General features: G+C 42.0%; 1 protein-coding gene across 1 annotated transcript in view; it reads right to left on the reverse strand.

Annotated features, from left to right (window-relative positions):
* Positions 1 to 22,539, reverse strand: part of EIF2AK3 (eukaryotic translation initiation factor 2 alpha kinase 3) — a 42,188-nt gene extending 19,649 nt beyond the window's left edge. Inside the window, exons 1-3 of the mRNA XM_082282461.1 lie at positions 22,316 to 22,539; positions 15,439 to 15,568; positions 782 to 976 (exon numbers count right to left, since the gene is read on the reverse strand). Of these exons, the coding sequence (XP_082138587.1) occupies positions 782 to 961 (180 nt within the window). The 5' untranslated portion in view covers positions 962 to 976; positions 15,439 to 15,568; positions 22,316 to 22,539. The remainder of the gene's footprint in view (positions 1 to 781; positions 977 to 15,438; positions 15,569 to 22,315) is intronic.

The raw sequence follows: 22,539 nt of genomic DNA on the forward strand, positions 1-22,539 counted from the left end.
ACATTGGGAACTTTACAGGTTTTTAACTGAATCTATTTCTTAACTTGTTTTAAAATGCAACAACGTTTCTGAACCAGTAAATGTCTGTTCGTCACTACACAAAGTATCTACAAACACTTCAATGTTATCTGACATTTAACTAAACTTTTACAAATTACTTTAAAATATAAGAACTTCTTCTGATAGTAACACACTGACAACAACTGAAAGTCCTTAACTTTTGCATATGTTGAATTTTTTCTTTTCTCATTAGTTTTGAAAAATCTGAAATTAGTTGTAAAAAAAGTGTCACCTAAAGCATTAATTGATACACAGTGAGCTGAACTGCAAAGTCTACTTCAAGCAGAGCCAGACGATAAAGCTGAATTCCTCTCCTACAGAAAGGGGTCATCCTTCTTATCCTCTCACTCAGCTCTGGTGACAAACCCCCTGACGGTTCCTTGTGCTGGCTCTGGCACTCCCCAACCCCTTGCTACAGCTAACCCAGCACAAAACTAATCCAATAAAAAGTGAACAGTGCTCTTCTGGGCAAGCAAATGGTGAGACAAGGGTTAAAGCCAGCACAAGGGATAGAGCAGGAGCTCCTAGGCAGGAGGAGATTGCAGTGAGGGGGTCATCCATGCCACCCACTCCAGCCCACTGCATCTGCAGCCCAAGAAGCTCAGGTTCTGCCCCTTTGTGCCCTGCAGTTGTACACTTGAGGCTGCAGCACAGTTTAAACCTCAGGAGCTACATGTTTGCTCGAAACACACAGACACAAAGCACCTTTTCAGGTTCTTACCTTCCCTGAATAGGAGCTCAGCCCATAGGTGGTCAAAGACTTTCCCCCAACTAAGACAACGTCCTCGCCGAATTTGTAGGATGACTCAAGAAGAGATTCAACCGTGAAAGGAACGGCTTCCATGCTCTCTCGATCCCGATCCCACTGGAAGAGGTCCCCATCCAAGGAAGGGATAATCATCTTATTTCCAAACACCTAAAATAATTGAAGGTTAGCTATGATTCAACCATAATTTTATCAAAACACACAGACCACAAATGGAAACAGAAATGCTGTATAAGCAAGCCCAGTGCATTATCCTCCAGTGTCCTAATGGTTCTGTATTTCAGAGTCCTATTTTTCAAAGTTATACTGAAGACAGAAAACTTCAGGCATTCAAATCAAATCCATATTTCACTATTCTTAGTTAAAAAACAGTTCAGTGTGTGACACTTCTTCAAAACATTTGAAAGCTCGATGAGTTGACAGGTTTCATCCAAAACTGCAGAAAATATGATGTGGGTTGAAGCATTCTCAAAGAGACAGGCACTGGTTAAAGTGCAAAGTAAAGTTTTGCAGATTACTTGTGATAGTTTCAAGACAGTGGAATTTTAAAAGAACAACTGAGGCTGTTTTCACAATTAATGACTATTCCAGAATATCCAACATCCAACTTTCTGTAAAGCAGAGGGAGCAATTATCACTGAGATCAAAGCTCACATTTCACCTTTGCCTCTCCAGACAGTTAAATCTGACTTCTCCTCAGAATTTCTTATCTTTAAGCACACTGTTCCTTTAAAAATTGCCTGGCTTTTCCCTAAACACACAAGTAAAAAAAAAAAATCTTCACTGGATACAATATTTCATCCATTACACTGAGATTGTCACGGAGATCCTAGTTCGGAAGTATGAGTCATTGTCAACAAGTACTAAGGGACTTATTAAGAAACTCATTATCAGCATGATGGACCATAACTAATGCTGTGGAGCCACAGTGGCTGTGCCCATCAAGAACAGTGAGAAACTGTAATCCACATAATCTTAGCTTCTGAGGATATGGATTACCATGGGAGATTTTAGCGCGTTTTCAGAACCCCTATCCATTTGGGCAGTATCCTACAACATAATTACATTAAATTTGGATACTTGACACATTAGGAATTAAAGACTGCTTCTGGTACATGTGTATTAGTCACTTTGAAAAAAATATTCCTGCTCAGACTCCAAGGCAAGGCACAGATGTGTATTACAAAGTAATACAAAACATGCAGAAGGTTTCTGGTTGTTTTTATTTCTGGAGCCACTGTGAGGATCTGAAACCACATCTTCTGCATGATTCAAATTCCATATAACATGGGACTTTTTATTCCTCTAACTGGGTCACAGTCGAGCAAACAGCATAAAGCAAAGTTGGGATTCACCTAAACAGGGAGGGAAAGACAGATGTTGTAGATGTGTGCATGTCATGACTAATATCTCCTCTTACACTGTTCGATGAGACCTCATTCAAACAGAAAATTCAAGTGAGTTACCCAACAATGCTGGTATTTAAGATCCCTAAAGGATCCAATACCAATGCTTTCCAGCTTTGAAAAGCCTCATGATGACAGACAATTAAAATAAAAACTCCTCTCAGGAGCACAATGTGTAATTGAAGAGATGATAAAAATAAACCCCTGAGATTAGCTGTGAAGCTCTTTACAAAGCAAAACTAGGTGTGTTCTCTCCCTCTCAGATATTTACCTTATGGCAATAAAGGCCAAACATCCTGGAAAAGACATTGCATGTGATACACAAATGTTGCATTATGGCCTCCTATTGGGGAGGAAAAATAAACACACACAGAGAAATAAACCAACAAAAAAGAAAATATTCCAGTGTGGGGTGTCATTTGTAGAGATCACCTGATCGGTGGACAAATAAAGCAAATAAATAAGGTTTATATAAACATTTATATTCAAGAGCAACCTTGTGGTCCTGAGAAACAAAAGGCTGGGAAGATTTGGAAAAGAACTTTTTAAAACCAAAATGCCAGTGCCGAAGTTGCAGCTGTAACCACGGTGGAAGTACCTTGTTAAAACATTCAACACAGAGGAATAATACCACAGAATATTTCTGTAATATATTCTTTCAGAAGCCCATAATAATTCTGATGACAACTTTTCACCTGTGCAGCTGTTACTTTGCATTAACAAATCCTCTGAATGGATCTGCACATGATCCATATACATGCAAGTAGTCTGAAGGCCCATGCCAGTATGAGATGTTCTGCTACAAGGGTTGGAGACCACCCACGGTTTGTGAAGAAAAGAGACAGTGGTGTAAACTGCCCAGGAATTGCTGCTGAGCACGGAAGACTCTCTGTGGGCAACTGCAAGCTCTGGGAACACCATAACACACATCACCTTAAGTGCCTGCCCTGTCCCAAAGCTCTTGCTCCAGGGCCTGAGTAGGAAATTTTCCACCAGCAAAACAACACACACACATTGGCCATTTCTAGGAACCACACCGAAATTTCCAAGATGCATGAAGCTGACTCAGCAACACAGACCTGTATACTCCCAATATATGGATCAAATCAGGTCATGGCTTTGAAAATTCCCTGACAGTGGGTCACTGCCTGCTTGACTGTTAAAACCTCCGTCCCCATAAGCTGCAGAGGACAGATGCCACTTGGTCAGCTCTGCTGATCACCTGTCCATGCTCCCAGCCTTGAGGGCATCCACAGGAGCAGCACGTCCTGGGCGACATTGGGAGGGGAAAGCTGAGAAAAGACACAACTGCTGTCCATGAACATATCAGGAAAGGGAGCACAGGCAGCAGGAAGGGCTGCTGCAGTGAAGGACAATGCCAGAGTAGGAGTGCATAAGGCTAAACTGACCCTAAGTGCAAGTGAGACATTTGGGTTACTAACCATCACAAATGAGGTATTTCACTAGAGAAACAGAACAGGAAAAAAAATCACCTTATTTTAAGATGACTCTATCTATAAGTGAATTACATGACACGGTGCTGACAAGAGACAGCACCTGATTACCACGAAGGTCTTCTTTTAACAAAATAGCTGTATTTGAAGAATGGGGTGGGTATGCAAATGTGCCCCTTGCAGGTGCCGGCATACATTTGTAACAAAAGGCATTTGTGGCCACTTGTGGTGACATCTGTTTTCAAAAGAGCAGCTCACCCAGAGGCTTAGGAAGGTCATTAATAACAACAACTGTCTGAATTATGCAGCTCATTCTCTAGTACATCAGAAGCAGAAAAGGGACTTTCCTTGAAAGTACTAGCAACTAGCATCGGCATGCAGCTCAGGTAAAGGAATGACATCACCCTGTATCTCAAAAGCATTACCTCATCTCCTAATCCAAGGAGTGAGTCACCCAGGCAGTCAGCTGCAAATCTCTTGGCACAGAAAATGTAGGTTACCACGATGCACTTACACATTCCTCTGATCTGTCAACGTAAATAGCTATTTGTTCGGCTTCACTGGTCAGCAATATGGCACATAATTGTTAAGTGGCTCGTCTTTCAGAAGTAACACTTAAAAAAAGCCCCCACATTAACTATGGAGCCCTAAACGAGCCGCTGCTCTTTTGCTCATTAAGAGTTTGCAGCCCAAGTTCTCCATTGGCTCTGCGCGGGGTGCTGCAGCCCTATCAGCGGCGCGGGCTGCGCAATCTCCAGGCCGACGGGTGAGGTAATGCAGTTTCTAAAAAGCCTCCACAAAAAAGCAAAAAGGCATAACGATCCGGAATGGCATACGCTTCCAGGGAATTTGCTGTCTAGACTCTTTACTGGAAAGGAGGGCACCGTACGGCAGGTGCCACGGCAGGTTGATCGGCGCAGGAAGCCGCTGATTTATAGCGGTGGAGAGAAGAGAATAAGAAAGGGAAAAATTGTGTAAACAGAGATCAAAACAAGCTGAAGTACTAAAGCTTCCAGGAGCTGTTTAACAGCAAGCGTGACATTCTACCCCGTTCCTAACACTCTTTATCATCTAAAGCAAAAATCAAGCTTGCTCACGTGCAGACACATCTGAGCCAAGTCTGGTGCCAAAACAGTCAATATTATTGTTTACAGATGGGCTGGACTATCTACTAACTCCAAGGAAATAACCAAGCACAAGTGAAATATTTTTCTTAAAATAGGATTTTATGTCTTTTATGTTTTTCTAACACTTCTGCTTGTAGTTTTCAAACCTTACTGTTACTATAAGATGCAAGAGCTTCATTCCAGTTACTAATTAACTAAGACCAACCTACATGATCTTAAATGATAAGGGTACCAGTTTTTTTCTCTCTATAATTATCCCTACAATAGGATCACTGTAACAAACAGGATCAAAGCCAACATCAAGCACGCTCTTATAAAGCTACTTCTCACTGAGAACTATGTCTTTTAAGCCTCTTTAAAATTAATCTAGGCAACATATTAAAAGTCACATATGGCAGCTTTATTCTGAAGGATAGAAACAAGAGTCTGCACAAAGAAATCTGGGAAAGAGAAAAGCAAGCTGGTATGCTCCACATTAAAAAAAAAACCCAAACAAATTAAAAACACAAACCCACAGACAGTAACACAGGTATCTCCCTACTGTAAATGTTTACAGATTTTTCAGGTGATATAGATATATATATATAGATACATGCATACACAATATTTGAGATGTCCCTAGTTTGGGCTGGTCTGGAACTGATTTATTGTCTACTCTTTTTTGCTATGCATGCAGGAAGGTTATCTGCACAGATCCACGGGTTTATGACTACCTTCCAATAGAAGAGGTTATTTCTCCTCTTCACCTTTGATTTCAGGATGCTGATTCATCTGTTTTGCCTCCAGCTACCTGCAGAAATCCTGAAGCACAGGGCACTACAAGGATGACAGTGTACTGTTAGGAACAGGCAAACCCTAATCAAACAGCAGCACACTGGGATGAAGGGGCCAACCAGAGTGTTCGAACTTCTGCAAGGCCTACAACATCCCCACTTCCTTAAGAGAACAAAGACCCAGACATGAGTACAATTCTATTTGTATTGAGCTATTCTACTGCCTAAAGCACTGCTAAAAGAGCAAAGTATTCTTCAAAACATACTGTGCTGTTCAACCAGCCAGGAAAAAGAAAACTGACTGCAAAAGGGGATTCCATGATTTACACCAGTAAAACAACCTGAGACATGTTCAAGGGCAATGAGGAAGCTGAGGCAGGAAATACCAACAGACAGGTTGTTGTTTAGAAAATTTTCCTTCCTGTGAGAACCATTACTTCTGATCTCAGCACTACACTTGTTTACAAAGTGCATACCTGTCCTGACCACCTCCTGTGCCTGTCTGAACATGTCCAAACCATTTTCAAGACCAGGACCGTGGGAAAGGCTGCACCTGGACATTGATAAATCAGTATTTTATTGTGTTGTTTACAAAAGTGGGATTAGGTGGCCTTCCTCCTCTGCAGAGGTGAGAGCCAGCCTGTGCCAGAGCGGCACATCAGAGAAGCCATGGAAATAGGTTTTATCTCAGCTGGGGTGTGACAGCCTGAAAGAGCACACCAGGTCTGCACAGCAACAGTGAGCGGAGATGTTTCTCAAAGCTCAAGCTGATTTTTACCATCAGGCTGTACGGCTCACCCGGCAGCAGTTCACAGCATCGATCAAGTGACCAAACCTGGTCCCTGACTCCTGCCTACATTAAGTACCTTATGACACAAGTTTGTATCTGTTACAGTCTTCTCCTTCCACCATCCCCCATACTCCACAAGCTGGTAGTTTCTATTTCATTTTTCATGAATACATGGAAAAAGTAATAAATTCAACTTTCGTGGGCCTGTATGATGAGTGTGTGAAGTGATACTATAACCCTGTGCCTGGATGAGTACTAGAGAACTCATTTCAAAACTCCTTTCTTCTCTCTCTTCAAAGCAACACCTGCAACATCCTCCTGACAACTTTTAATAAAAGACTAGAGCTGGTATCTCTCTCATGATTCTACACTTCAGATCTTAAAATCTGATCGGGTGTAAGTGCCAGGGTCCCAACAAAACTGTCTTTTACACAGTGTCAAAAACCAACAGATGACAGCAGCACAGCAGCTTCAGACTTAGACTCTCCAACATCAGGGGCACAGTACCTTGTTCAGCTTGAGTTTGCCCTTAAAAGAATTATTCCTACTCTGCCCTCCCCTGAAGGGCCATACAGGGAATCTGAGGAACTGCAGTGTGTTAACTAGACCACCCCAGCTTCAAAAGAGATCAGGAACCCAACCCAATACTGTTTGCTGTGCAATCAAACAGACCCTTCCTCCGAAGACAAGCAAACTGAAATACCACCATTACTTTAATCATAGTCAAACAAGACTTGGGGTTTTGAGATACAGAGATGCCAGCCTGCTCTGCTGCCATGGTAACAGACTTTTAAAAACTGTTCTCCTTAATAATAATAAAAAACCCCAACTGCACGGCGCTTTAAGAAAGACTTTATTTTGACATTATTCCATCCCCCTCTTTTACATGGTAAGTTTTATTAATAAGACTGCAAGTCTTCTGAAACTTAAGAGCAGTGCTTTCTGAGACAAACTGGTGCTGCTGCTACTGAGCCCACTGAGCTCCTTGAAACTAACAGCACATAAGGGAGTGGATTAGTGGAAAAAAAAAATTATCCAAAGCCTTGCCTCTCCAGAAACAGACCCTACACAGAAGCTCATCAGCCACCATGGCAAAATTTGTACTTGTAGAGGAAGAACCCCACACTGAAGCAGGGGAAGAGTGAGAGGAGTCCTCCCCTGAGGAGGAAGAAGTGACAGTGTGTGATAAACTTACTGCAGTCCCTGCTCCCCATCCCCCTATGCCACTCTGGGGGTGGAGGGAGAGAAAATCAGGGTGAAGTTCAGGAGGAAGGGAGGGGGGGGGAGGAAGGTGTTCTTCAGATTTGGTTTTATTTCTCCTTATCCTACTCTGGTTTGCTTTGTAATAAAACTGGTTTCCCTGATTTGAGTTTGCTTTGCCTGTGATGGTGCCTCTCCCTGCCCTCATCTTGACCCACGAGCCTTTTCAATATATTTTCTCCGCCCTGCCCAGCTGAGGAGGGGAGTCACAGAGTGGCTCTGGTGGGCACCTGGCATCCATGCATGGGCAATAGCAGAAGCTCGTGGCACTTCAGGAGACCAGGATTCCAACTGATCTCTGCTGGACCCTGTGTTTCTTCCCCTGGCCCTGCATGGACAGGATGCTTTTGCAGATAAGGACACAGAGTCCACATGAAAAATTACAGTTACAGAGCAACTCCTATAGGAAAAGAGCCCAATACAGGAGGAGGACAAAACACAGCAAATCACAGTTTCCTCTTTCAAGGATGCAAAGAAAGAGTGCACAAAACATGCAGCGAGTCTGACAAAGATTAACAGTTACCTCCTTATGGAGCACACAGTCCAGAAGAAATTCGGAAATTAGATGTCAGTGGCTGTGCTGCTAGAGGAATGATTTGCTAAACTGTCTAAAATGCTTAACCCTTGAAATGGGCCCTTCTTTTTACAGATAAAGATATAGGCTGGAAGTTAAAAAAGTCTCTAAAGCAAAATAAATTACTTTTTTGTGTATTGGGCAACTGAACTCCAGCTACAAGTTATACATTATCTGAAACTGGTATTTGCCTAGGTACTAGAGGTGATCCATTTTAGTATCTGTAAACATCAGAACTGCTAAACAGCCAATACAAAACATGCAGTGGGCCATATGCAATTAGATGACAAGCTCTCTGCCTGCCCTTATCTCGACCCAGGAGGTGTAGGGTCCAGACAAAACCTGCAAGAAAGGGCTGAGGGAGCTGGGGTTATGTAGCCTGGAGAAAAAGGAGGCTCAGGGAAGACCTTATTGCTCTCTACAACTACCTGAATGGTTTTAACCAGGTGGGAAGAGTCAATCTCTTTACTCAAGAAGCAAACAATAGGACAAGAAGGAATGGCCTCAAGCTCCATCAGGAAAGGTTTAGATTGGCTACAAGGAAAGCTTTCTTCACTGAAAAGGTGGTCAGGCATTGGAACAGGCTGCTCAGGGCAGTGGTGGAGTCACCATCCCTGGGCAGATGTAAAAGCCTTGTGGATGTGCCACTTAAGAATGTGGTTTAGTGGTGGCTTGGCAGTGCAGGGGTAACACTTGGACTCTGTAATCTTAGACGTCTATCCCAACCTAAACCATTCTGTTATTCTACTATAAAGAGAACTAAAAAACAGAGACAATGGGATGGTAAAAAGCATTTCCAATAGTTGGAGCATTTTGCTATGGCTGTGAGCATGAGATGAAAGCTGGTCATAAACAAAGCGACTCTGAGAAACTTCCCTGGCTTTGTTCAAGGCAGAGCATCACCTGAGGACTGGTGCTGAGAGCTTTGGTATCATACAAGCCACAATATCCAGTTCTATAGCTGCCCATGTGTCCCCTAACAGAAGCTGTCATCCCTGAAACATCCTTAAAGCACAGTGAAAGGACACCTGTCAGCACTTCCTCAGGGCTTTATCGGTGCTAACTACAAGTGTCAGCAAGGCAGCCACCGAGCTGCAGCTACAGGAAGTCTTTTGGGTTTTTTAATTGAACAAGACACTGAACTAAGATGACTGAAGATGTGCAGTTTCGATAAATACGTAACACCACTCGCCTAAGCAACAGCCCTACTTGTGATGATGGTATGATGGTGCTGCATCACACTAATACCAGCTCAGCTCAGGCATCCCTCAGCAATTCCCCTTGTCCTCAAGCTCACCACTTCCCACTAAAAGAACTGGTTGCGTTTCCTAGAAAAGCACAACTTCCAGCTATCAGGGTACTTTAAAACAATTAGTCTTTTGCTGATGGCATTTTGTCCACTAAACAACATTAGAAGTTTATTTTCAGGAGAATTGTAAATTATATATTTTAGTTTCACCAAGAAAGCAGCAAAAATCTGTACTCAGAAATACACAGGTCTCTCTCTAGTGAAGTTTCCCAAGGCTGTCACCTCTTCATGCCCACATGTGTGTGTTTCCAGCAACAGAATTGAAAAGAACCACTTGTGCCACGAGGAATCCTAACACATCCATGTAGTTAGAGTAGTCACATCCATTCTCTTCCTACAAAACACAGGCTCCGCTCCCCTTGAAAGCCCTAATAAGCCTTCTCTGCCTCAATTGCAATTAGAATTTATCTTCCTTTGAAGTACAATTCTGGACACTCACTTCTTATTCATTATGAGCTTTTCCAGGACCATTTAAGACACTAATCTATCTCTCTCTCTTTACCCGCAGGCAACACAGAATCACATTTCCTTTGCCTGCAGTGGAATGAAGATGGCAGCTGATAACCTGTCACGGGATCTCTTAGTACACAGTTTTCTCAGTTTTAAACTGGTCATCTCCAACCTTCAACAGCAAAACTACTGTTATCAATCCCCATATCTTGTATTTCATTTAGCACAGTTTAATTTTATGTCTATTATAGAAAACCTGTACAACTGAGAATCAGCTGATGCACCAGTCTTTCTCTACAGGAATGACACCTCCAACTATCTAAGCATCTGGTGGTTCTACGTGTCTCAGTGGTACACAAAAATAAAGGTCACTGCAGGACAGTAGAAAACTCTTTCAGATAACTACAATTATACCAGTTTACCTACAAGGAAGCGTATTTTCCCCAGATTAGTCACCTCCATAACCAGACCACCGATTTACACTCTGCCTGCTTGAACAGAGTGGCAATTCAGTGCTTTACGTCTGCTCATAGCATATTACAGCTGGAAAGTAATTTTACAATGTGAATAGATTTTTAAAAAATTTTATTCTTTGTTGAGTTAAACGGTCCTTTAAAAAACTTTGGACACACTCAAACACCTCAGAGAACCAACTTGCTATTCTCTGGATTTGAAAGTCTGACCCTACTGCGAGCTGCCTGGGTGGAGCACACAGACTCTTCCAAGTGCTAAGCAGGAAAGATTGTTTCTGTTGCTGGGATGTCCCATTCCAGATGTTTTAAGATGCACACAAGATGAAAATTACCAACAGCGAGCTAGACAGAGCCATTCATTTTTAAGCAGAATTCAGAACAAAGACATTTTCTCAGAATGTTTGTGTAGTTTGAAACAAACCTCATTTTTGTTTGGCCAGTGAGTGTTAGCAGAGTCAGAACAGCTGACTGTATATATATATATAACAGCTGCTATAATAACCTTTTAAGTGAAAATACTCAAGTGTTTGATGGTCTTAAGTGTTCCCCACCCATATCCAAGACAAACACTATCAGCTTTTCCTTGGATGATATTTACAGACAGTGACTCACCTGAAAAATAACCATAGTAGAAAGCCATGAACCGAACAAACGCCTAATTTTTATTCAAACTAATAAAATGCTGCTGCGGGGGTGCCCTAAGTGGTGGGTGAGACTTTCCTAATTCTTTCAAAGAGGCTGTTAAATTATTTATCCTCTCTGAACCTCTGGGAGGGCACATAACAGAATTCACAACTCAAGCCCCTCAAAGGGCATTTTGACCTCTTGCCTTCCCCTGACCCATTTCAGTGTGGATTTTGCATTTTCTTCTATTCCAGAGTGTAAGAGGTCAAAAGATGGGAATTGTGAGTTCCTTCCTGTGTTCCCAAAGCAACTCAAGGCAGATTTTGGCTCTGCTCTGGCTTGTGTGGGTACAGAAGTTGCCTTATCCAAAGTACAGGAAAGTGCAGGCAAGTCAGTACCTCAAAGTGAGTCCCAGGTGTCTGGACACTTCACAGCAGAATTCTGTATGTCTTTTGGGAAAGCAAAGCACTGAAAATTTGGAAGGGTTTATGATGCAAATAAAGGGAAGGAAAAAGAAAGAAGATACATTCATACTGTGCATTAAATCCAGTCACTAGTGGAGTTTTCTGAGATTTCAAAATCCTTTCCCATCTCACTGCTCTAAGCAAAAAACGAACAATCTGCTAAAAGCCTCTACAGGTTTGCTTCACCAACAATGCAGTGAGTTTTCAGGTGACTTCAGTATAAAACTTCTTCACCTCTCCATATTTCTCTGAGAAAAAAGGTAATACTAGGCTATTCCATAAAAATACTCCAGTTCTATGTCTATTAAAAAGATGATGCAGGTATCTAAGCTTGTAGAAAAGTTAATTTTATGTGGCTATCATGTTAAAAGATTAAGATATATTTTTATATATATATACATAAACACAATACAAAAGTCATGAGAGTCTTTATTGGAATAAGGATGTTGACAGATTTGGTGACATGGCATAATCCAATTATTCCACTTCTCCAGGATACGGTGGTATGTTTACTCTGACTGCTATAAATGTCAGCCTTGTGGGCTGAAACTGATTTTGTCCCATGATCTTCAATGTCTCAAATAAGGAAATAAGATGCTTACTTAGGGATTAGTCAGTAACAGCCCAATCCCGAGCATACCAGGTACTTTTATTGAGTCCATCCCAGTGTAGCCTCTGCCCAGAGCACTGAAACAACTCTGACTGGTGCCCATTAAGTGATTTAGTATAAAGCTATGCAGGTAAAAGAATGCATCATCCTCATCAGTAAATGATGTGCTATGGACCATTCCCACTGCTTCAGAAGCAGTTCTCCACTTTCAGTATAATTAAGCATCATTATTTCAACAGGCTGATTCTCCCAAAAGTATTTTTTTCTAAGTACGGACAACGCATTAATTACAAACCCAAATTTTAAAGAGCAAAGTGTTATTATTAAAATTAAGCTCCATTTTAGAACAGTTGTGATTCAATGACTTTACTGTGAACTTCATCAGGCAATCTTTACATGCAGGTAACAAGAAAACTTGAAGTTGTAACCATATAGCTTTTATAGAGAAGGGTTTTCCATTTTAAAACAATGGATGGGGAAACAGAGTTTTTAAATTCCCATGCACAAGCCCAAACTGCAGAGCCAACTTTTCAGCATTGGCACCCTGACCATGATTTGTTTATGTTGGAGCTTAGAGCCAAGGAAAGAATTTTAGCATTTTAGTTACCCAGACACACAATTAGTACTTCAGCAGCCTTTCCATTCTAATTGATCTGTTCACATGACAAATGATGAACATCTCACTTGTCAGTGTCTTAAGCAGTAGTTTCAAGATCTGAAGTGTTTGACAGAGCTGCTGGAACATTTGAAATTTCACTGCCTCACTTTCCTAATTAACACACGAGCTCCAGACAGCCAGGTTGACATTTTACAGTTAGGCAAAGGAAGTTAACTACAGTTCTGTTAAACACTGAAAGTTTGAAGATCTAATGTCTATTCTTAAAAGGCACTTGGAAATTAAATTCATGCTTTTGCACCAGGACCTGGAACTACAGTTCATTATATTCACACTTGAGAAAGCTAAAAAAACGCTCATCAAAACAATTAAGACCCAGCAGCACACACTTGCCTTGCTCTGAAAGAACACAAATCTTTATCACTGCAAGTGTAACACAGAAAGTTTCTCATCTGCCATTTCTCACAAGATGTAATTTAACAGCTTACATAATGTTACTGTTTTATAATGAATATTGTGGTTGCTAGCACAGAAACCTTTGTTACCTCAAAAATGTTGGAAGAGAAAGGAAAAGCCTCAAGACTTAGTTTGAGAAAATAAAACAGGTCACATGCCCACATCAGTATTTTGACCCAAACCAGAATTTTCCCAGCAATTTTAATGAGGTGAATTACTCACTTAAGTAATATCTAGATTCACTGCATGAAGTCTTTCAGCTGATTACTGACAGCAGATTAAACATTTAAATATTTAAATGCAGTTTATTCAGAGTGTTCATCACTTTTCATCATGTTTCTTGTTAAATTCTGTCTTATCTTAACAGCATTTGTTTACATGACAGTAAGTCTAAAAAGGCCCATATTCATAACGCTTAACAGCTTCTAAAAGGCCAAAATGACGTTTTCCTTCCAAAATTAGTTATCTCATAGGCTCTGCATCTTAACTGCCAAAAACCCTTAGTGTCTTTGGCCACAGCTGTAGAAATGAAACCATTTGAAAGCCCATCTGAAAGTCCAACTTCTTCTATCCATAACAAACGTGTGGTGTTGTGACCACCACAACCTACTGACTTGTCACAGAAGGGAATTGAATATCACATGGACAAACTACAATTTTTGTTGTCTAAACCCCAACCTTTCATTTCTACAGTCATACCACATTGAAAAAATACTCTGGACAGACCAGTTGAGTGGCAAAATCTTCATCTGCAAAAAAACAACTTCTGTAGTTGGAAATGCTTTAATTCCCAAAACCTTTAAAAATCTGGGCTTGTGACTAAACTTGTAATGAAGGAAATAAAAAGTTTATATTCAAATGTGTGCTTTTCGTAACTGGTGGTTCTATTTTCATTTAGCCATCAGAAACTATTTACAGCAACAGATACCAGACCAGTATTTTAAGTATCTAGTATTGAAACCTTTGTGAAGGATCACACTATCACTGACACCTTCCACCTAAAAGAGCTCTTTACACTTCTCTCCATAGCTTCTGTATTCTTTCCAATTCTGCTCTTAAATATATTTGGGGGAGGGGGAGGAATTTTTCTTTCCTACAGTGTTTCTTCTAAACCACAAAAATACACCTGAACAAATCTCAAAAATCTGCATCCACAAATAAAATTCTCTCTCAGAAACAAAGGAACATGAGTTAACATTCACATTACTTCTGCAACCTGAGATACTCATTAGCAGCTCTCACAGTACCACAGCAACAAACCAACTCTTTCCTTAGAATTCTTTACACCAAAACACAGGTTATGTCCATAGACAGCAACAACGAACCACAAGCAAGAAAGTCATGCAGTTTGAATAATCCTGAACTCAACTTTCATTCTCTGATGCTCATTGTGCAAAAGCATGACACAGGACTGGTCATCAAATCCAACCATCCCTGACAGGGAAGGACGGTGTACTTCTGTCGTGTGTTATCGCCACAAATTACCTCTTTGTCGGTGTTTTTATTCCTCCTAATCCTGAGAGAATGAGTTGGAGAACTCCCCAGTGCAGGAAAAGACAAAAAAGGAAAAAAACTTCATTCTAATTTTTAGCCTAGGTTTATTGAAACTGATGGTGGCCAATAGCACCAAACAAGAACTTGAACTCGAGATTTTCTTCTTCTTACAGTTCATCAGCAAGAAGTGATGCAACCCTTTACCACTCAGTACTTCAGGGTGACCTTCAGCACTCCGTTTAATTGCTAACACATTCTGTTTCACAGGCAGCCTGCTTATCTAGTATAAAACACCCAAAACAATCCTTTGTTCATTTATTAAGTCACAAGGACTTTTGCTTTTCTTGAGGGAAAAAAAAAAAAAAGCCAGTACTTGCCAAGACATAGTCTAGTAATACAAAGCAGATGATCCTTTCATTTGCTTGAAATTACAAGTAACTTGTTTTCAATCAGCAAGTACATACAATTCCCCAACTCAGTTACATCATCTGGTTTGATAGTTATCAAATACATCAATCCCAAGGCTAAAATGCTGACACACTCCAGTTTGAAATGGCAACATGATGTAAGCACTCAAAAAAAATTAAAAAAAAGTTTGAGAATAGTACTGACAAAGTTTTGTAGGTGTTTGCTCCATTACTGAACATCTACCAACACAGAGGAATCTGCATTCATTTTATTACAGACAACTCCATTTTTAAAGATTTAGTCAGGAAAAAAATTAAGCCTTACCTCTGGTTTACTGAGGCTGGATGACACAAGAGAACCTGATCCCACATCCAGATCCCACTGTTTTCTCCCACTGTTTTCTGGATCCAGAGCAGCAATTCGTCCATCCAAAGTGCTGATAATGACCAAAGATCTGCAAGTTGGAAACATTCACAGTCAAAAGTACAGCAGTATGGACTTCACCTATTACCTGCCTTTTATATTTAGTAAAATCCAACTCCAGCCCTTAAGTCTCTCTCTTATATTCTGCAGAACAGCAATTCAACTGGGTAGCTCTACCCAGACAACAACAGAGTAGAAGACCTGAAATCTCTGGCTGGATGTCATAAACTGATTTCCATGTTGTAAGACACTTTCAGAGTTCAGATTCAGGGGAAGGCAATTGACTTTTTGCTCCCACATACAGATGTTACCACTACAACACTGAATGAGATAATCTTTTTTGAGATATTTATACAAACAGTATGGATCCCACTTCTTCCAGTCCCCTCCAAACTGATCTTTAATACATCCCTTCAAAACAACCTAAACCTGAAACTATTAACCCAGCCAATTGGGACGTAAGAAATATTACGTTGCAACTAAGTTTTCAATGATTTTGGATGAAACATCAAACTCCTGGGATATTTTGTAAGTCTCTGAATAAAACAAGTCCCTCCAAAGGCATACACAGGGCACTAGAAACAACCTCCAACACCTGCAGACCACAAAGCAAGGAAACAGGGTTTTGCAGCTTAGGCTTTAAGTAGCCTGATGTCTGGGGACACAGGGCCATAGCAGGCTGGCTGCTGATTTCTACAGTGCCTGAAGCGCCTTAATTTCAGTAAATCTTGTTTCTTACAGAGCTGTACAAGTAGAATAAACATTTCTGGTTGGGCTAGAGCTCCAGCATTAAAATAAACAAACAAATAAAATAAACAACACATCAGAGACAAAGCACTGACAAGGCATTTCTGAAGGGCCTTTTTTTTTTCCTTGAAGATTGTTTCTCTCTGACCTGAAAAAGCTGGGATTGTGTTGTCAGTTTGGCTTGCAGCAGCTCACCAATCTTCAAAGGCAGAGGGAGTAGAACTTGAATCACTTTACAGGCTGCTTGCACTGAGGGGGGTTGAATCTAGTGACCCAGAAGGACCTTTATAGTGACTGGTTTCAATGAGAATAAGGAACTGTGCAAATAAACTGATGGGGAGATTAACCAGTTTCAGGTGAAGGTGAAAGGGCAGGGGGCTGGTAATGCACACACACACATGTATATTAATTAACTTTAAATAATAAGGGACAATAAATTATTGTGTAGAACTCAAGCCAAATATATTCACTTGTCTAAAGTTAACAGTGTAGTAACATGGAGGAAAGGATGGGGTTATTAGTTTGCTTTAAGGAGGGAAAAACTGAAATCATGATCTAAAAACATGTTGAGGGAGGGTGGCTCATTACATCACCTCTAACAAAGGTCATGTAAAACATGGCAGTTTTACATGTAAAAGTAACCCACACAATTTATAGGATTTTATAATGCTTATAGCACTACACTACTAATAAAAAGAAAAATAAAGATATCTTTAACCTGTTCCAAAAATGCCATAGCAGCTCCTGCTTCTGAAGGTGGCCAAGCATCACATTCCTCCAAAAGCTAAGTTTAAGAAACTGTTGGAAAAATACCAATTGTGCAAATATTTGCACAGCAGAAGACATAAGTTTTTATAAGCTGAGTACAAACACTTTTTCCAACTGTACAGAAATGAAGACTGGGTTAATAATAAACCAGATTGCAGGAGATTGACTATTCTCAAGTACTGTAAACAAGTGCTCACACACTAAAGGCCTTGGACACATATTTAACACAATCTGTTTGCTTTATGGTAAAGCAATTTATCTGAAACCTTCTAGCATTGCATAACAAAATATTATTCCAAGTGGGTCTACTTAAATTTTATGTTGATCCTCCTGACAACTAGGTTATAAAAAGAGGTAGAAATGCAGCTAGAATGAAGGGAATTTTGGCAGCAATACTGCAGAGAAGACAAATCCTAAAATCGCACTGTGAAATGTTTTCTTCCCATGTACTCCCATTGTTTTCCTTTATCTAATTCCTCCTGTTTGACTTCTCCCTCAAGTAACAAATGTTTCATGCCTCTGTATCTTACATTTCTGTATTATCTTTCCCCAGCAGATGCAAACCTCAGTCTTCCTTAGGAGTTACCTCATTATTTAAGCCTCTCCACCGCCACTCAAGACAGCGGTTTTGGAATCTGTACCTGCAGCCTGACCTCCAGTCACCCAAATCGTGCTGTAACCGCACTTCAGGTTCAAGTATAGCTGCTTAGGAAAGAGGAGGGGAGTGTGGGGAACCTTTGTGCCAGCAGCACACACTTGGAGAAGCTGGTTTAACCAGCCATTTCTGCACACTGTAAAAATCCCCGCTTTTCCTGGGTGCAGTGGCACTCTGGGTTTGTCCCCTTGGTCCATCCACAGCTGTAGAATGGACTTTGTTTCACTCACTGAGCAAACACCTCCATGAGACAGAGGAACAGGACCAGCCCAGCTATATCTAAATCTTACATGTGGCTACCTTTAGAACTGGAACCAGGTGTACAAAAAACATCCATTTCTCTCTGCTTTTTTAATAAGTGATTAATTTTCAACTAAATAGCCACATTAATGGTTCAAACTTCATTTTGCTCTTCGGCAATAATACCACATATCAGAAAAACAGAGTTAAAATTCCTTACTCTTCTGATAAAATCCTTCATTACCTACTCTATTTGTCTGTGAATTAAAATCTTAATACCTGTTCTCCTCTTCTCTGATGGACTCCAGTAAGTTAAAACCCCATCACTTGAACTCTAATTGGTGTAAGGTCTGAAATTTGTGCCCAAACCCCTCAATACTGCCATACTTTCCCACCATCAGATTTTCCACTCCCTTTCTCTGTGAGATTCCAGTGCTGGCAGCTTTGTGTACTGAGAGCATGAAGTGGTGACAAGAGATCTTTCCATTGCTCAGGTAGTCTAATCAAGCACTAAATTAACACATTAGGATAAAGGCAATTTAGGCAACTACTTCAAGAAAATATTTCAGAGCTTAAAAACAAACAGACAGGAGACTTGCTTTTTGTCAGCCCATAATGCCACTGTGGGTTTACTGCAGTGTATTATGCCATTCTTACATCAAATTCTTAGAAACACCAGCAGAATACAGCCATGGTTCTAGAAAAGAGAGAGTCCTTTCAGCCACCTGTTTGCCAGCCTTTCCTGGCTCAAGATGTCAGGGCTTCAATTCCTGTGATTCCATCACATTATACTGAAAAAACAATATTTTTGATGCATCTTTGGGCCAGCTGATTGACAAACCGAAACAAAATGGAATTCCTGACTCAGTTTCTGTTTTGGTTAGGCCTGACAAACTCTTTTATTCTCTGAAAAACAACACCTTTTTCACTGGTTTTACCAACATCCCTTCCTGATTGGGGTAAAGCTGAAAGACTACGTCAACCGAAGAAGCCAGCCTCCAGGAACACACAAGTTTTCTGAGAACACTACCAAACCAGATTCCCCTCTGAGAAGGGAAAACACAAAATATTACCCATCTCAAGGTCAAAAGTCACAACTATAACACCAAGGAAGTGAGGAGGATAGAGACAAACAGCATAAAGGCTGTGTCAATACCTGTTGACAGTAAACCACAGACTATACTAGGGAGTAAATCACATCACAGAGATACTAAAGAAGGGAAAAAAAAACCCCTCAACGATCAACACCACAAAATCATAATTCGTTAGTCTCCACTAGCCTGGACCAGAACAAAAAAAAGATACAAAAACAAATTACTCAAAATTAGGCGGTCACTTAAATCCCAGGATCCATCACCCAGGCACCTGAGAAATGAACATTGGTAAAACAAAGACCTGCACTTCTTGCCTGGAGCTGCTGGTCCACAATATATTGTGAACCAAAGGATGGAGGAGAAGAAAATCCCTTCTGGGCCCTTACAGATGGCCAACAGCAGGACTAAAGCAAGGGGCCAGTTCATGGAGCATACACAGACATCAGTAATCAGAGCAGCTGGCAGAGAACAAGCTAATGTTGTATAGTCAGATTTTATTTGCACTTTGTCACCACAAAAACACATCTGGACACACTTCCCTGACCCCAACCACCTACAAACAGTCTCTATGGCTGAATGAAAATGTTTTCTTACCAGTTCCTACCCTCTTTTGCTCACAGACAGGAACTTGTTATTCAAGGGCAGTGATAATGTTCCCCCTTGAAATTATGCAAAATATCTACTGCAAACTTCCACATGCATTGACAAAAGGCCAGTCCTGGGCCTTAAAACCTTTGTTAGTATCCCATAATGAACACAGTCCACTTTCTGAGATCAAGAGGCCTGAGCATAGCTCTGTTGCACCTTGTGAAGTGAAGGTATGATTTACCTACAAACAAAAGGGCTAAGACAGCAAGCGAAGTTGTAAACAGGACAGAGGAAGAACACTTCTTTAGGTCATCTACACCCTTTCACTGCACCAAAACTTTGCATTTATTCAAATAAGTTGTTTTTGTTAGAAAAACAAAGCAGAACTTATCATCATCTTTGAACATTTACCACCATTCCTGTTTTAGTTTAAAGGAGCTACCAAAACTAATACCTTCAACCCTCAAAAGCCACCTGGGATATTGCAAATACAGCTGTTTGTTAAACTTGAACTCTAAGCAGCTATTCCAACAGCAAACCCTGCATGTTTATAGGCAAAGAACACAGTAAATCACCAACCCTCCTATTTTCTTCTAGGAAAACAAACAAAAAAAAAATCTTCAAACCAAGATGATTATATTCATTTGCCTACAGCAAAGACAGTTGGGGTTTTGGTTTTGTTCTTTTTTTTCCATATTATATTGACCTCTATATTGCATGGGTATTGCTGAAGAACAATTAGCTGCAACGAGTAGAGCTCTCAGAAACACAGATTAAAAAATAAAGAAATGCAGGCAAACACTATGGCCAGGCAGCCATTCTATTTTTATTTGATGACAGCAAATCTGTTCCTACATACTAATCAATTACAGAGAAGCTACATTTAATCTCAGGCTTAATTTACTACATTGAACATCTTTAGTGTATTCTACTTAGCTCTAGAAGGCAAACAGAAAATGTATTTTTAAAAATTTGGAAGGCTAAATAAATGAGGGTCCTATTAAAATTTGAATACAGTAGAATTGCAATAAACCAGGTGGTATTTTGATCACCTGATACACAAAGGAATGATCCTGCTGGTAACTGGTGAGACTGCCTTCAAAGAAAACAGGATGCCAAGTTATCGGCCAGTTTCTTGTTTTAAGTGAATGCTTGGGCATACTAATAACAAGCTTTGGGATATTCATTTTCATGTTTTCAAATACAGCAGGCATTTAGTCATGCTGTTCTTCCTTTAAACTCTCTGTGGTTTATCACCTCATCATTCTCAGCCAATTCAGAAACAGACTGGAATCAGCTCAGTAACATTTCTGCACTTGAGTCATTCATCTAAGTCTTCCTTTTGCCACACACAGTTATTAAGTATTTTATTTCCCCTTGTTATATTCTGAAACTTGTTCATCAATTTGTCTTGCATGTTTGGCTTCCCCTCAGGCACACCCCAGTGTCTGTGCTGAACAGACAGTTAAGTACACGGGGGAACTGCATTTTCTTTAAAACAAAAAGATGACAGAAAGGACAGAGTGCTCTGAACAACTGTGAACTGCAGGTGTTGGGAAGAGTTTAGACTATAGATGCAGTGCTTTAGGGTCTCCTTCCCGCAGGCACAGAACTGCCACCTGGGACCAAGGCAGGGAAGGGATCGAGACGTGGTATTACCAGGGTAAGCAGACGGGCCAGATGTCACATAGCGTGACATCCGGCAGCTTGTTTGTCTAAGAACTAAGACGCCCTTTCTCCTTGCTAACAACCGCGTAAAGAACAAGCACCTCAGCGCTGGTGAGGTCCCGAAGTTCCCTTTCCTCATTGTCACTGCCTCCCCCTCGGTCCAGCCTGTCCATCCCTGTAGCGCTACTCCAGCCCCATCACGGGACTCATCTCTTCCACCCCTTCTCCCTGCACCTCTGCTCCGGTCCTGGGACGCTTCCCTGCGTGTCCCGCAGTCCAGCCCCACGCACCAGCCTGCAACACCCTTATTTCACCCCTTTCCCAAGCACCACTCTATCTACGATAACCCTACAGCGCAACTCTGCCTCCTCCCCTCTCCACTCTTCCCACTCCAACACTCCCGACCCATCCCAGCGCTATTCCCGTCCAAGCCCACTCCCGCACGGTCCCTTCCCCACACACGACCCCCGGGACCCTGCAGCCCTTTTCCCACGCACTGCCCCCCTCCCCAACACCCGCAGCTGCTGATTCCCAGCCTAGACACAGTGGTGTCCCCCCCAGCACCCCCAGACAGCGACCCTGGACACTGCACCCTTCTCCCCTGAGGCACTGACCCTCGCCCAGCACCCCCACACGGGACTCGAGCCCCCTCCCCAGCATCTCCACGCTCAGACCACTGACCCCCGCCCCAGTCACGGACATCCTTCAACAGTCCCAGACACTGACCCCCATCCCAACCACTGATACTCCCCCCTAACCAGACCCAGACACTGATCCCCGACACCCCTCAGCCTCCCCAGGGGCTGACCCCACCTCAGCCGCCCCACACCGACATCCCAATCAGTCACTGACCCCCACCCAGCCACAGACCCCCCTGAGGAGCGCCAGTCCCCGACAGCCATCCCAGCCACCGACACTCTCCCCAGCCAGCCCAGGCATGACCCTCACCCCAGACACCGACCCGCCCCTCTCACCCAGGCACTGATCCCCACCCCAGTCACTGCCTTGCCCCGCTCACCTGCTGCCGGTCCGGGCCTCTCCGCTGCCCTCAGCCTCCTGCTCTCCGGGCGCCGCGGGGGCCACACCGCCCTCATCGTCCTCCACTGTCACGTCCGCGGAACCAGCGGGCAAAGCGGCGGGAGCGGCGGCCGCCCCCAGCCCGAACGCGGCCTCCACAGCCGCGGCATCGCTCGGCGGCGGCTCCGGGCCGCCCGCCACCACCCCCAGCAGCACGAAAAACGC

Source organism: Coloeus monedula (genome assembly GCF_965178545.1).
Source record: "Coloeus monedula genome assembly, chromosome: 5".
In the NCBI taxonomy this organism is placed as follows: domain Eukaryota; kingdom Metazoa; phylum Chordata; class Aves; order Passeriformes; family Corvidae; genus Coloeus; species Coloeus monedula.